Consider the following 17,761-nt stretch of genomic DNA (forward strand, 5'->3'; position numbering starts at 1 on the left):
AGAATAATATATTTGTTCCATTATAATCTACCCGCACCTAGTACTAATTTACCTTTCATCGCACCTTTTATCAACCAAGTTGCCAATTTCTCTTTGAAATTTTTATCAGGAATTGCGTCTATTGCATGAATTAGTCTGATATCAGCGAGATGTCTTTGTTGTAAATCCCCGCTACGATACGCAAGATCGTGATAGTAGCATGCGTTATCAATGGCATTTACTGGTTCTTCACCAGGGTTTGGTTGATTATTATTGTTAAGTCTTATATCTAGTCTTGTACCAGGTCCGCAGTAGTTGTATCCTGGCAAATGTTTCTCTCCTGGATATTTCGCCCAAGGCAATCCAGGCAGATTTTTCATGGAGGCGGCGATATCTCCTCCGGTTCTTCTACCTTTTTTTTTACAAATCTAAACTTGATTGTACCACAAACTGCGCATTCACCTCTGATTGCATTCCTGTTGTTGCGTGTAACGACTTCGATTGGATTTATCGTAGCAGTTCGAGTGCGACACTTAACACAATATGAATCCATAATATTCTAATAACATGAATGTAATTGATTTTTCAGCCACGAAGAAACGCGAGAAAATGAAACACACCGCGGAATTACCAAATTCGATAAGAATGATAATCATTGGACCGTCGGGATCTGGAAAAACACAACTATTACTAAATTTGATAATGCGATGGTTGAAATGGGATAAATTGTATTTGGTTGCGCCATCTGTGGATGATCAGCGATGTTATCAAGTACTGAAGGAATTTAGTGATAATACTGAAGATGGCACAATAGAATTTATAACGGATATCAATGAAGCTCCATCAGTGGAAAATTTAGACGGTGATGTTAATAATCTTGTTGTTTTCGATGATGTGATGTTGGATAAGCAAACTAACCCAGCTAGGATATTCTCGCGTGGCCGACATAAGAACACCGATGTGATTTACGTGACGCAGCGATATACGCAAATTCCAAAGGTTATCAGAGATAATTGTAATATCTTATCGGTGTTCAATGGCGTCGATACTCACACGTTGAGAAATATCCATCAAACTTGGTGCAACGGCGACATGGATATAAATAAATTTAAAAATTTCTTCAGTCACGCTCAGGCAACACCACACGGTTTTGTCACGATTAATCTTCATGATCCGCGTAGTAGGTATCGAGTTGGTCTTGATCAAATTTACTCATAAATTTGCAGCCCTTTTCTTGCAATCGCACATAAAATTTCCTACCCCCCCCCCCAAATTTTGTTGTTTTTTTTTATGTCTGAAATTGCATCCTGGGTCGAATTTTCGCTGATTAATTTGCGCAGGAAGGCTTATTTTTGAAATCTGAGGCTTCTACGGAGAAAGTTTGTGTGGGAGGCTTAAATTTATCTGAGCCACCTGGTCTGTACAACTTCCCTGCTGCTGCTAAATACATTTCCAAGTCTGAAACAGTTTCACTTTTTTCGGGGTGGTTTTAAGTATAAAATCAAAATCTGGAATCAAAATTTGCTTCAGCAAGGTCATAAATCCCATATACAGTGATCCATCAGTATATCAAAACCCATCTGCTAATATGAGCATGACCATCCTATCTGCAGTGTTCCCTCACTATAAAACTTCTCAGCATATCACTCTCCCCATTTAAACATAGGTATGGTCAGATCACATTTACAGCATTCCCTTAGTATAAAGCATGTGTCCCTCTTGTTACATGGGTATGCTAATGAAATCTGTAGTGTCCCTCTTGCTACATGGATATGCTAATTAAAACTGTGTAGTGTCCCTCTTGCTACATGAGTATGCTAATGAATCATGTGTAGTGTCCCTCTAGCTACATGGATATGCTAATGAAATCTGTGTAGTGTTCCTTCACAGTAAAGTACATCCAGATTCCACTGTCCCTATGGATATGGTCATAGATAAATTTACACTTTAACCTCACTGTATAAAACTCTAAATACCACTGTCCCTATTATAACATGGGTTTGATTATACATACAATTTAAATTTTTCCCTCACTATGTAACACTCATATACCACTGACCCTATTATAAGATGGGAATGGTCAAAGATACAATTTACACCTTTCCCTCATTATACTGCACTCAGTATACCATTGTCCCTATTATAACATGGGAATGGTCATAGATACAAGTTAGACTTTTCCATCACAATTTAACACTCAAATACCACTGTCCCTATTATAACATGGGAATGGTCATAGATACAATTTACACTTGTCTCTCATTATACTGTACTCAGTATACCATTGTCCCTATTATAACATGGGAATGGCCACAGATACAATTTACAGTTTTCCCTCATTATATTGCACTCAGTATACCATTGACCCTATTATAACATGGGAATGGTCACAGATACAATTTACACTTTTCTCTCATTATATTGCACTCAGTATACTACTGTTTCTATTATAACATGGGAATGGTCATATATACAATTTAGACTTTTCCCTCATTATGTAACAATCAAATACCACTGTCCCTATTAAAATATGAGAATGGTCATATATACAATTTACACTTTTCCCTCATTATATTGCAATCAGGATACCATTGTCCCTATTATGATGGTCATAGATACAATTTAGACTTTTCCCTCACTATGTAACACTCAAGTACCACTGTCCCTATTATAACATGAGAATGGTCATAGATACAATTTACACTTTTCCCTCATTAAATTGCACTCAGTATACCACTGCCCCTATTATAACATGGGAATGGTAATAGATAAAATTTACACTTTTCTCTCATTGTATTGCACTCAGTATACCATTGTCCCTATTATAACATGGGAATGGTCATAGATACAATTTACTTTTCCCTCATTGTATTGCACTCATTATACCATTGTCCCTATTATAACATGAGAATGGTCATAGATAGAATTTAAACTTTTTCCTCATTATATTGCACTCAGTATACCATTGTCCCTATTATAACATATGAATGGTCATAGGTACAATTTACATTTTCGCTCAATATATTGCACTCAGTATACCATTGTCCCTATTATAACATGGGAATGGTCATAGATACAATTTACACTTTTCCCTCATTATATTGCACTCAGTATACCACTGTCCCTATTATAAAATTTGGTATGGTAATGAATCCCATTCAATTAGATTTGTTCTACAACTGATACTGAATTTATTTCACTTTAATTCTGGTGTGTGAGAAACCAATTACAATGTTTCTCGATCTACTAATTACCCAATATTTTATGTACTAATATCACTAATAGATTATCACTATTTATCACTCTATTTACCCTCTATTATCACAATCTTGTTGAAATGTTATGTCAGTATAATGAGGGTAACTTTATGGCTTTCATGTTAGGATGAGGGAGCAAAGTACACCACTCCCTCGATAACTCGCACCCTGGTAAGTCATGCTTGGATCGCATTTTTTAAACCAAAAGATACCAAAACATTGATCCCTATTTGTTGAACATTAAGAAAATCATGATCAAAATTGGTATTGGTAACTCAGATATATCACTCGTTTTATCATCATAAATGTTTGATAGGACCTGGAAACTGTAATCAACATTATGAAATATCAACTTTTAATAAGAAGTTATATAATTTGTTACATTTTCTTTCCAAATGACATTTCTTAGTACACCGTAATTAATGATATTCAAGGCAGTTTCAATCAATAAAAATGTCACTTACCCCTAGGAGGCAGTGCTTTAATAAATAAATATCAAATATTTTTTTATCAAGTGAAATTCGTGTTATAGTTCTATCTTTTAGTTCTTCTGAATGTAATCATCATAAAGGCAGCATTTCCTCTTGTAATTAAACGTAAAAGTTACCAACCTATCATAATAGCTATGACCACAATTATTTCTCCAAGAATCAAATTAAGTGCTAACAGTGTTTTGATATCTGATTAGTGGAAGTATGGTTGATGTAGCCATTGTATAACACTAAATATAGTTTAGGTAGCCATTGTATAATACCATGTGTGGTTGTGGTATCCACTGTATAACACTAAGTATGGTTAAGGTAACCATTGTTTAACACCAAGAATAGTTGAGGTAGCCATTGTATAACACTAATTATGGTTGAGGCAGCCATTGTATAACTTCAGTTGTTGTGAGGAATTCCATTTTTTTGTACAGTCTCAGTAGCCTTGACCAATTACATAGCAGGTCAAAGGTCAAACAATAAGTCTTTCTCATCTCAAGTGCATTCAGTATATACATGCAATTTTTTTTTAGTAAAGCATGTATGATAATATATATAGCATAAGCTGTTATGCAGTGTTATGTTTATCTATAGTTTGTGTAACTTTTAGTACATGGCTGTATACTGTAACTTTTGAAGTGACTGTAGATTGCAATGAGCTATGAAAAGCAGTTGAAAATCCTTGATATCAATATTAAGAACAAACCTGTTGTAAAGTCTGGCAACAGTTCTGGTTGGCTAATTAAGTCAAGTGGTAGAGTATAATGATGAAAGTCTCGTGCCACAAGATTTGTAACAAAAGCGATATTGAAAACTACAGTCATAGTAGTATCATGTGGATGTATGTGTGTGTGTGTATGTGTGTATGTATATATATATATATATATATATAGAGAGAGAGAGAGAGAGAGAGAGAGAGAGAGAGAGAGAGAGAGAAATGTGCAATTAGATTGATTCCTAATTTGGATTAATATTTCATGTGTTCTTGTCTGTAGATGTATTTAATGCAGTGTTTAGATTTAAACTTTCATTTAAATTATCGATTGGAATTACAAAGTGTTCAAGGCTGTTTTGGACAATGCCACACACATACATCAAGACTGTAGGTACATCAGCACATGCACGGCCTGGAATTCATTCAGAATATGCTATTCTTTTGGGACTTGTGAGCACTTTAGGATAATTTTGGATTTAGCTCACAATGTTGTAAGTTCCTCTTAATTTTCATTTTTTTAACTTAGAGAATTAAATTATTTGTTAAGTGTTACAAAACTTGTTGGTTTTGCTTTTTTTGTATTTGCTAGACCAGAGATTTGTAACAGAAGAAACTATTTTATTATTTTACTAGATTGAATTAATACAAACATGCCATATCGCAAATGGCCTACTCAAATTTTGCAAAATAATTTGGACCATGTACATAAAAAAGTCAATTCTCCAGGAGAAAATGTAGAATTTATTTTATTGCAAATATAGAAATCATCTGACGGACTCTGTATAGGTGTACTCTATGTCGAAGCAAATGATTCAAATTTAAACCACTGCTACATCAGGGCTTCGTAAAATTGGAAGTCCAAATGTATGACTGCACAGCAGCCAGTTGTGGAAAAAATTTCCGTTCCGGAACTAACTTAGCGAGAGATTGTTTTTTTTCTGTTTTTTTCTCCCCCCATTTCTTTTTATTTAATTCTGTAAAATGAAAACTATTTATTAATTCCTTTTGGTTTCAAGAAAATCAAGGCTTTTCAAGGTACCCATATTTTGAACTTTCAAGGTGTTTTCCAGGCCTTGAAGGAACAATTCGTTTTTCAAGGCTTTTCAAGCTCACATACGAACCCTGTTCATAGGAGGAAAATATGGCATAAATTGAATTAATTGATTTAATATTAATCCTTTAACTGAATAGTTTAATTTTAAAAAGATTTATTACTTGAAGGAAAGATATATTTATCTGGATAGTGTATTTTCATTTTAAAAATAATAATAAATTTATAATAGAAAAATGGTGTTTAATGTATTCAAAAATATCGATGTATATGAAATATGAAATGATTTTCACAATACCTATTGAATGCTTGTTTCACTTAAAATGAAGTGGGCTTTTTTAACCATTAAAATATTACACGCATCTCTTGTTTGCAATGTTTCCTTTATAAGACCTAAGCCTCTCTTCTCCAGATGTATATTCATACAAACACGCAAGTAAAATTTTGAATGTGTTTCCTCTACTACTAAGACCTAAGCCTCTCTTCTCCAGGTGTATATTCATACAAACACGCAAGTAAAATTTTGAATCTGTTTCCTCTACTACTAAGACCTAAGCCTCTCTTCTCCAGATGTATATTCATACAAACACGCAAGTAAAATTTTGAATGTGTTTCCTCTACTACTAAGACCTAAGCCTCTCTTCTCCAGATGTATATTCATACAAACACGCAAGTAAAATTTTGAATCTGTTTCCTCTACTACTAAGACCTAAGCCTCTCTTCTCCAGATGTATATTCATACAAACATGCAAGTAAAATTTTGAATGTGTTTCCTCTACTACTAAGACCTAAGCCTCTCTTCTCCAGATGTATATTCATACAAAGATGCAAGTAAAATTTTGAATGTGTTTCCTCTACTACTAAGCCCTAAGCCTCTCTTCTTCAGGTGTATATTCATACAAACATGCAAGTAAAATTTTGAATTTGTTTCCTCTACTACTAAGAACTAAGCCTCTCTTCTCCAATTACATATTCATACAAACATGCAAGTAAAATTTTGAATGTGTTTCCTCTACTACTAAGACCTAAGCCTCTCTTCTCCAATTACATATTCATACAAACATGCAAGTAAAATTTTGAATGTGTTTCCTCTACTACTAAGACCTAAGCCTCTCTTCTTCAGGTGTATATTCATACAAACATGCAAGTAAAATTTTGAATTTGTTTCCTCTACTACTAAGAACTAAGCCTCTCTTCTCCAGGTGTATATTCATACAAACATGCAAGTAAAATTTTGAATCTGTTTCCTCTACTACTAAGACCTAAGCCTCTCTTCTCCAGGTGTATATTCATACAAACATGCAAGTAAAATTTTGAATGTGTTTCCTCTACTACTAAGATCGAAGTCTCCCTCTCTAGGTGTATATTCATACAAACATGCAAGTAAAATTTTGAATGTGTTTCCTCTACTACTAAGATCGAAGTCTCCCTCTCTAGGTGTATATTCATACAAACATGCAAGTAAAATTTTGAATGTGTTTCCTCTACTACTAAGATCGAAGTCTCCCTCTCCATATGTATAAATAAGTACAAATATGTCACACCTGAAGCAATACTGTATCTTTCCAGCATGTCATTATTAACATATCCTCCAAATTTCACCTGGACTATCTAACACATCACAACACAAATACTCAAGGTATGTTTGAGTGATACCAGGCATTTTCCTCTAAGACTACATGCATGTGTAGCATTAAATCGCAAGTGTGTAGCACCATACCAGTGTACACTTGGGGAGTGTAGCATCAATCAATGTTTGAGTGGTACCAGTTATTATCCTCTTAGACTACATGCATGAGTGGCAACAAATCACAACAGTGGAAAACTATACCATAGTACACTTGCAGAGTGTAGTATTATAACATGGTACAAGCTACCATCAATAGTTCCTCTCTAATGCCTGAATTTTTCTAGGCATGTATCAGGCTCTTCAGAGTGTAGTAATCCAACATGGAATATATGGCACATGTGGCACTGCACCGTAGTACACTTGCAGATTGTTTCAATAATACACTGCACCAATCATAATCAATATTTTCTCTTGAACCTTGGCATTTTTACTGGACGTAGATATGGATTGTCTATTGCATCAGGATCTGACATGTCCAGAGGGGACTGTGACAGATCCAGTGTTGGTCCCTGGGAGTTATCCAAGCTGGAAGTGGACTGTTTGGGGTCAGAATCTGCCAGACAGGAACTAGAATCCTGCTGAGGGTCCAGGTCTTGATCCTTGGGAAAAAGGGCACCCAGGTATGGTTGAGGGTGGGGCTGCACAGCAATCACTAAATGAAAAGAAAGAAGGTCTACATATATTTAGTATTAGTTTAAATTAAAGGGAAATAGAAATGTGTTCATGGAACACAAGTGTACTTTAACAGTAGGGTAAATACTAAATGTAAACAGTGGTATCAATATATGAACAGACCAATAATAACAATATATGCCACTTTCCATGCTTATGGAAAGTAAAATGAAACCATCATTGTGTTTTGTTTTTCCAATACAATAATAACTAAAACAAGAGCCCTAGAAGGGGGTGACACTCTACTGTACAAAAAGAAATTTTAAGCATTCAAGATAAGACCATTTCTTCCTTGTAACTGTTGAGTCCTGGTGAATACCCCAATGCTAATACAGCCATCTATTTGGGTGGAGTAGAGATAACAAGGTGTACAAGGATAGCAAGGGAAGCAAGTTACAGGTGTTCTAGGTTAGCATGGGAAGCAAGTGAACGGTGTACAAGAATAGCAAGAGAAACAAGTGACAGCAGTACAAGAATATCAAGGGAAACAAGTGACAGGTGTAAAAGGATAATGAAAGAAACAAGTGACAGGTGTACAAGGATAGCAAGGGAAACAAGTGACAGGTGTACAAGAATGGCAAGGGAAGCAAGTGAAAGGTATACAAGAATAGCAAGGGAAACATGTGACAGGTGTGCAAAGATAGCACGGGAAGCAAGTTACTGGTATACAGGAATAGCAAGGGAAACAAGTGACAGGTGTACAAGGATAGCAAGGGAAACAAGTGACAGATGTACAAGGATAGCAAGAGAAAAAAGTGACAGCAGTACAAGAATATCAAAAGAAACAAGTGACAGGTGTAAAAGGATAACGAAGGAAACGAGTGACAGGTGTACAAGGATAGCAAGGGAAACAAGTGACAGGTATACAATAATAGCAAGAGAAACAAGTGACAGGTGTACAAGAATGGCAAGGGAAGCCAGTGAATGGTGTACAAGAATAGCAAGTAAACAAGCAAAAGGTGTACAAGGATAGCACAGAAACAAGTGATAGGTGTACAACAATAACAGTGAAACAAGTGACATGTGTACACTGATAGCAGGGAAACAAGTGAAAGGTGTACAAGGATAGCAAGGAAATAAGTGAAAGCTGCACAAGGATAGCAGGGAAACAAGTGATAGGTGTACAATGATAGCAGGGAAACAAGTGACGTGTACAAGGATAGCAGGGAAACAAGTGAAAGGTGTATAAGGATAGCACAGAAACAAGTGATGGGTGTACAAGGATAGCACAGAAACAAGTGATAGGCATACAAGGATAGCAAGGAAACAAGTGAAAGGTGTACAAGGATAGCAGGGAAACAAGTGAAAGATGTACAATGATAGTAGAGGAAGTTAGTGAAAGATTTACCATTATGATAGTAGAGGAACCAAGTGAAAGATGTACTTGAGACATGAAAAGCCTAGTTTGAAAGTTAGGGTTCATTATGAAGTAGTGAACTCCAAAATTTGGAATTAGTTTAAATTTCCTTAATTGGCAATCGGAAGTTTGCATAAGGAAGAACAGAAATTACAAAATTAGTTCCAATCAAATTGCACCATCAATATTTTACAAAAAAAAAACAATAAAGAGATTGAGCTTCTAAACTTTGTTGTTTCTCAAAAAAACTGTCCATCTCTTTCATATTTAAAAAAAACATCCAACAAACCAATTTTAATAACCTTGATTCAAGAGTGCTCCTTTAAATCAAGTGCAAATTGGTCAAGTGATTTTTAATAGATTTCAAATAAGAATAATTGTGAATCAACAAAAGATTACTGATAAAGGATGGTACCCAGTGCATGAAGGATCAAACCATAAGCTGACCTGACCTTATGACCAGGAGAGTTTAAAAAACTTACCAATTAAGATCACTGAAATTTTAAGATTACTTGTCCCCACAGTGATTGATAGTCTTAATTATTAAGATTACTTGTCCCCACTCTGACAGGTGGTCTTAACTGTTTTGATTACTTGTCCCCAATCTGACTAGTGGTCTTAATTGTTAAGATTACTTGACCCCAGTGTGGCTGAGTTTTAATTGCTAAGATTACTTGTCCCCAGTCTGACTGATGCTCTTAATTGTTAAAATTGCTCGTTCACACTCTAGTGATCTTAAATGATAGGATTTTCTGTCCTAAATTTTTTGACAAAAAAAAGAAAGGTAACTTACAAGGAAATGCACTGGCATCATCTTTAAACAAACTCTGTGTCTTTCCTGTTTTTGCAATAAATCTTGTAAGAGCCCTTTCAACATCCCTCCGCTGTGATGCAGCTTTCTCTCTAATCACTTGGTATTCATTCATGGGCTGCTTATAAGTCTGTAAGGAAACAGTACAATCTCTTTACATTAACACAAAATAACTGTACAGAAAACAGTACAATCTCTTTACATTAACACAAAATAACTGTACAGAAAACAATAATCTCTTTACATTAACACAAAATAACTGTAAAGAAAATAATACAATCTCTTTACATTAACACAAAATAACTGTACAGAAAACAGTGCAATCTCTTTAACACAAAATAACCACAGAAAACTTTACAATCTCTTTACATTAACACAAAATAACTGTACAGAAAACAGTACAATCTCTTTACATTAACACAAAATAACTACAGAAAACAGTACAATCTCTTTACATTAACACAAAATAACTGTACAGAAAACAGTACAATCTCTTTACATTAACACAAAATAACTACAGAAAACAATACAATCTCTTTACATTAACACAAAATAACTACAGAAAACAATACAATCTCTTTACATTAACACAAAACAACTGTACAGAAACTCTTTACATTAACACAAAACAAATGTACAGAAAACAATACAATCTCTTTACATTAACACAAAATAACTGTACAGAAAATAATGCAATCTCTTTACATTAACACAAAATAACTGTAAAGAAAACACTGCAATCTCTTTAGCACAAAATAACTGTACAGAAAACAATACAACCTCTTTATATAACAACAAGATAACTGTCAGTGTATCCCCTAGGGGTACAAGACTGAGTAAAATATCTCCTTGGTGTCAAAACTGGGGGGTCAGACTGAGTAAAAAAACAAACTTTGGTATCAAAACTGGGGGTCAGATTAAAAATGTGGGGTTCTCTGATGCATGAATGAGGATTAATGGAAACATTGACTGTGTTAAAATTGCAGACACGTACCATGATGTCCCACCCAGTCACATTATCCTGACACCAGGCCGACCAGTCATAACACTAGCCTATTTATGCTAAGCACCTAGTGAGGCAACCATTCGTACCATTTTTGTAAGTCTTTGGTATGATCTAACCATTAGGCCACCGGAATGGTCAGGATTAGGGAAAGTTGTTGTTGTTGTTGTTGTTGTAGGGTTTTACGCCATTTTTCAGCACACAATAGGCTATACATGGCAGCCAGTACTAATGGTGGAGGAAGAATCTGGAAAAACCCCAGAAAGAACCACCGACCCACAAGAAGCTACTGGCAAGCTTTCTCACATACCCACATTGGTTGAATTCGAGACTCGAACCAATGCAGACACAAGTGAGATGGCAGTGATACGTGATGGAGAGCGCTTTATACCGCTCAGCCACTTGGGGCCCCAATTAGGGAAAGTAAGGGCCAAGTTTCAAAACCATATTAACAATGAACATCTCTGCATGAAAGAAGGACAAATTAAAACATTAGGCTATTCTAGTGCAGCTAGACATAACTTGATCACTGTTCAAATTTATTTCACAAGGCTAATAATGGAATTTGATTGATGGGGGAAAATGTTTGTTTACATTTGTTACTTCCAGAGATTCAAACCAATTACAGGATGCACCACAATCTGTTTATTTTTGATAGTCCAACATCCACTACATGCAAGAAAAACATTTTCAGTGGCTTGTCAATAAGGCATTTGTCAGAAAGGCAATATATCCATCAATCCAAGCATGCACCTCTCATCACGATATTGCCTCTCAAGGTGCTTTTTTATTTGTTTACATAAAATGTATGAAATGTCCGAAGCATGCTGAGATAAATGGCAAGAGAGTAAGAAATTCATGTGAATAAGATTGACAAAGCTATAAAAAAAAAATGTTGGCTTAATTGTTGTTTTTACATTAACCTGGTAAAAAAGGAAACTTTAAAAGTGAAACTTTGAATTGAATTTATGAAATGTGATTTGCCAGAACAATATTTCAAACCAATTAACTATGGAACCAGAGCTATGTCAGCATTGGAGCACCGTACAGAATAACGCATCTTATTTACAAGAAAAGGTCATGGTATCAGACGTATCAAATGTTTACAAAATATGATGGTGCTTAAGTTTAGAAAGCCAATATCCATTTAGACTTGCTGGAAAGATGAAAGCTTAAAATAACTGGTCATAATAATATATAATAATATGTATAATAATTATGTTTTGCTTTTTTCAAAATACCGAAAAAGGTATAAAATACTGAAAAAGGGGACTTTCTTCGCCCATGCACTATGCTGACCCTTAACCCAAGGTCACTGTTTTTCCCCTGAAATATCATTTCTCACCCCTTGCAAATAAGGCTTATTAACAGTTAATAGAAAGGGGAAAATAAATTCTTTTCCTAATGCAAATGTTCTGATCAGGAAATGGAGATATGCTCCAGCATTAGGCTGGAATGTGCAGTGAATGATTACATCTACTATTATATATAGGTATGAATTAAGGAAAAATCTGCTGATTTTTAACAGAACTTTAAACACACTATTGGACATACCATGCCAAGGAATTTGGTGCCATGCATCTTTCTCAAAACACAACATAGCAGCAAAACTGGGCTGGCCTTGATGGGTGTCAAACCTGTGAACATTTGATGCATTGTGTCAACCAACCTTCAAACCTTGATGGCCAATCTGCCAAACAACCTTCAAACCTTGGAGGCCAATCTGCCAACCAACCTTCAAACCTTGGAGGCCAATCTGCCAACCAAGCTAACATAGCTTAAGGAAAGTAAGATAGTAGATAAGAATACCTTAGCACTTAACACCAATTAGATAATACTTTTCCACTTAACACCAAGTAGAAAAGAACACCTTAGCACTTAACACCAACTAGATAAGAATAAATTTGCAATGAACACCAAGTATATAAGAATACCTTAGCACTGAAGACCAAGTATATAAGAATACCTCTGCACTGAACAAGTTCATACAAATACCTTTGCACTGAACACCAAGTAGATAAGAATACCTTTGCACTGAACATCAAGTAGATAAGAATACCTCTGCACTGAACACCAAGTTGATAATATCTCTGAACTGAACGCCAAATTGATCAGAATACTTTTGCACTGAACAGCAAGTTTAAAAAAATAAGAATACCTCTGCAATGAAAACCAAGTTGATAAGAATACCTTTGCACTGAACACCAAGTTGATAAGAATACCTTTGCACTGAACATCAAGTCGATACGAATATCTTTGCACTGAAAACCAAGTAGATAAGAATATCTCTGCACTGAACACCAAGTTGATAAGAATACCTTTACACTGAACACCAAGTTGATTAGAATACTTTTGCACTGAACAGCAAGTTTATAAGAATAAGAATATACTTTGCACTGAACACCAAGTTAATAAGAATACCTTGCAATGAACACCAAATTGATAAGAATACCTTTTCACTGAACACAAAGTTGATAAGAATAAGAATACCTCTGCAATGAACACCAAGTTAATAAGAATACCTTTGCAATGAACACCAAGTTGGTAAGAATACTTCTGCAATGAACACCAAGTTGATAAGAATACCTCTGCAATGAAAACCAAGTTGATAAGAATACCTTTGCACTGAACACCAAGTTGATAAGAATACCTTTGCACTTTCAACACCAAGCAGTTGGCCTCTTAATCTAGACACATGGCGTAAGGCCAATGACCTTATGAACCACACAACATTCTGTCTTTATAGCTATGTCTGTCATGAGGAAGGAAGTCCCACTGTCTTTATAGCTATGTCTGTCACGAGGAAGGAAGTCCTACTGTCTTTATAGCTATGTCTGTCATGAGGAAGGAAGTCCTACTGTCTTTATAGCTATGTCTGTCATGAGGAAGGAAGTTCCACTGTCTTTATAACTATGTCTGTCATGAGGAAAGAAGTCCCACTGTCTTTATAGCTAAGTCTGTCATGAGGAAGGAAGTCCTACTGTCTTTATAGCTATGTCTGTCATGAGGAAGGAAGTCCCACTGTCTTTATAGCTATGTCTGTCATGAGGAAGGAAGTCCTACTGTCTTTATAGTTATGTCTGTCATGAGGAAGTCCCACTGTCTTTATAGCTATGTCTGTCATGAGGAAGGAAGTCCCACTGTCTTTATAGCTATGTCTGTCATGAGGAAGGAAGTCCCACTGTCTTTATAGCTATGTCTGTCATGAGGAAGGAAGTCCCACTGTCTTTATAGTTATGTCTATCATGAGGAAGGAAGTCCTACTGTCTTTATAGCTATGTCTGTCATGAGGAAGGAAGTCCCACTGTCTTTATAGCTATGTCTGTCATGAGGAAGGAAGTCCCACTGTCTTTATAGCTATGTCTGTCATGAGGAAGGAAGTCCTACTGTCCGTATAGCTATGTCTGTCATGATGAAGGAAGTCCTACTGTCTTTATAGCTATGTTTGTCATGAGGAAGGAAGTCCTACTGTCTTTATAGCTATGTTTGTCATGAGGAAGGAAGTCCTACTGTCTTTATAGCTATGTTTGTCATGAGGAAGGAAGTCCTACTGTCTTTATAGCTATGTCTGTCATGAGGAAGGAAGTCCTACTGTCTTTATAGCTATGTCTGTCATGAGGAAGGAAGTCCCACTGTCTTTATAGCTGTCTGTAATGAGGAAGGAAGTTCTATTGTGTTTGTAGCTAGGTCTGTCATGAGTAAGGAAGTCCTACTGTCATTATAGCTATGTCTGTCACAAGGAAGCCAGTCCTACTGTCTTTATAGCTATATCTGATGAGGAAGGAAGTCCTACTGTCTTTATAGCTAAGTCTGTCACAAGGAAGCCAGTCCTACTGTCTTTACAGCTATATCTGTGAACATGAAGGCAGTCCTATTGTCTTTATAGCTATGTCTGTGAACATGAAGGCAGTCCTAATGTCTTTACAGCAATATCTGTAATCATGAAGGCAGTCCTACTGTCTTTACAGCTATATCTGTGAACATGAAGGCAGTCCTACTGTCTTTACAGCTATATCTGTGAACATGAAGGCAGTCCTACTGTCTTTACAGCTATATCTGTGAACATGAAGGCAGTCCTATTGTCTTTATAGCTATGTCTGTGATGAGGAAGGCAACCCTACTGTCTTTACAGCTATATCTGTGAATATAAAGGCAGTCCTACTGTTGTTATAGCCCTATATGTGAACAGGAAGGCAGTCCTACTGTCTTTAGCTATATCTGTGAGAAGGAAGGCAGTCCTACTGTCCTTACATATGAATTGGTGGTGTTCAGTCTTTACTTCATTTGTTTTAACAATAAAATCTAAGCTAATTCGTAAACAACAATAAAAAGCATTCTTTCTGCATAAACACAACATGAGTAAAGTATATGAGTTATTCCTGTCAAGTCACTCTGATTCCCTTACCAACTCCACTGAGTCAAATCTAGACCAACTGGTCACTTTGAATCCCTTACCAACTACCCTTAGCCATGAAATACAATACTAAAGACTTGTACCCTCAACCATGGAGTGGTTACCAAATGACTTGTTTTTAATACCCGTAACCATGGAGTAATTACCAAATGACTTGAGATAGTACCCTTAACCATGGAGTGGTTACCAAATTATTTGTATCCTTAACCATGGAGTGGTTACCAAATGACTTGTGATTTGTACCTTTAACTATGAAGTGGTTACCAAATGACTTGTGATTAGTACCCTTAACCATGAAGTAATTACCAAATGACTTTTGATTAGTACCCTTAACCATGGAGTAATTACCAAAGACTTGTGATTAGGACCCTTACCCATGGAAATAACCAATGACTTTTGATTAGTACCCTTAACCATGGAGTTATTATCAAAGACTTGCAATTAGTATCCTTAACCATGGAGTACATACCAAAGATTTGTGATTAGTACCCTTAACCATGGAGTAGTTACCAGTATCCTTAACCATGGAGTAATTACCAAAAGACTTGTATCCTTAACCACAGTGTAGTTACCAGATGACTTGAGATTAGTACAAATAACCACACAGTAATTACCAAAGAATTGTAATTAGTACCCTTAACCACACAGAAGTTACCAAATGACTTAAGATTATATACCTGAAATAGAGTAGAGTATTGAATACGCAAGAATAGTACCATGGAGTACATTACAAAATGACTTCAGATTAGTACCCTGAATCTGGGAGTAGGTTGCGAAAAGAAGGTTTATCGAATGGGGAAATAGTATGGAAAACAATAATTACCTCTGTCCTAATGTATGTGTGTGGATCAGGAAATGCAGGAAGGTAATCAGGTATATGAGGAGGGTGGGGCATTCTCTCATCTGCCTCTAGGGTCTTCATGACAGGATGGGGAGTAGACTGACCAGCTGAAATCAGACAATTCTATTCAGCTACTTATAATAATAATAATAATAATAATCATGATGATGATGTTAATGTAAAAAAGTTGGAGTATGCGCATTTGGTTATAGCAACCCGGTTAAAGGAATTCTTAGATTTGTGTGATTATTGGAATTTGGTGCGATGGAAATATCCTTAGCCCAAAATAATTAGCCAATTACTAGAAGCAAACGTCACAGAGTGAAGTGTTAGTGAGTTTCCATGTTGCCATGATTCACTAGCAGTGAATACAGGCTAAAACCGAATGAATGTCCCTGGAGTAAGATAGTCCATATTAAAATCTAGTGGTGTCCATTGCTGGTGTGACTGCAGTGACAGTATTTATGGTAGGAAACCAGTAAATTACACTATGGAACCAATAAGAAGGGACTCAACAGAAACTGTTTCTGTCGCCATGGTGGCAAATGTGGTGCAGTTATACTGGTGAAATGTGCCTGGAAAGCATACATTGACTGGCCTAAGGTGGCAATGTTAAAATAGTTCCCAGTGTTAGGGGATGATCATATATTCTCTAAGGCGTGAACGGCTGGCGGTACGGAAACCTTATGAAGAGAAACCATGCAGATGTGCAGTTGATAGATATCTGACAGGTTGTTTTATCTGTGGTCTTGCATTAATTAGAGTAAAATTTATGTATAAAACGGACATGTTGGGCTTTCTTATTTACAACTGAAATTGTATATATAAGTCTTTGGAAATTTGGGGTAAACTTATGACTTCTAGTGGGAATCGCACCAGGGTTTGACAGCTGCTTGGTCAAGTAAAGACCCCTGGCTTGTAACAATAATAATAATAATCATAATCATAATTAAAGGGTAGTTATATCTACCACAAACATAATGGAGGGAGGGGGAAGGGGGACTGGGTGGGGACAAAACATGAATTGCACAGAATGCTTAGTTTGACCTGCTCCACAGGCATAATAAAAAAAAGTGACTTTTGATAGAGATATAAAGTATATCAACCCGCTTTGATCCTTCTGGTCAGTAATACCATCAAGGATGACTACACCTTTCAAAGTAATACCATCAAAGATGAATACACCTTTCAAAGTAAAGCCCTCAAAGATGAATACACCTTTCAAAGTAATACCCTCAAAGATGAATACACCTGTCAAAGTAATACTGTAACCTCAAAGATGAATACACCTTTCAATGTAATACCCTCAAAGATTAATACACCTTTCAAAGTAATACCCTCAAAGATGAATACACCTTCTGGTCAGTAATACTGTAACCTCAAAGATGAATACACCTTTCAAATATTTCATGACTATATTCAACAGAGTATACCTAAGTAGAATAGCTTAAAGGTATATCTAAGTAGAATAGCTTAAAGGTATATCTAAGTAGAATAGCTTAAAGGTATACCTAAGTAGAACTGCTTAAAGGTATACCTAAGTAGAATA

General features: G+C 35.9%; 1 protein-coding gene across 1 annotated transcript in view; it reads right to left on the reverse strand.

Moving 5' to 3' along the window:
- Window positions 1–5,159: 5,159 nt before the first annotated feature.
- LOC149792310 (transcription initiation factor TFIID subunit 8-like) overlaps window positions 5,160–17,761 on the reverse strand; it is a 32,274-nt gene continuing 19,672 nt past the window's right edge. Inside the window, exons 4-6 of the mRNA XM_089970884.1 lie at window positions 16,195–16,319; window positions 9,937–10,084; window positions 5,160–7,766 (exon numbers count right to left, since the gene is read on the reverse strand). Coding sequence (XP_089827010.1) covers window positions 7,513–7,766; window positions 9,937–10,084; window positions 16,195–16,319 — 527 coding nt within the window. The 3' untranslated portion in view covers window positions 5,160–7,512. The remainder of the gene's footprint in view (window positions 7,767–9,936; window positions 10,085–16,194; window positions 16,320–17,761) is intronic.

This window comes from Sinohyriopsis cumingii, chromosome 9 (assembly GCF_028554795.1).
Source record: "Sinohyriopsis cumingii isolate HCF-2022 chromosome 9, ASM2855479v2, whole genome shotgun sequence".
Classification (NCBI taxonomy): Eukaryota; Metazoa; Mollusca; class Bivalvia; order Unionida; family Unionidae; genus Sinohyriopsis; species Sinohyriopsis cumingii.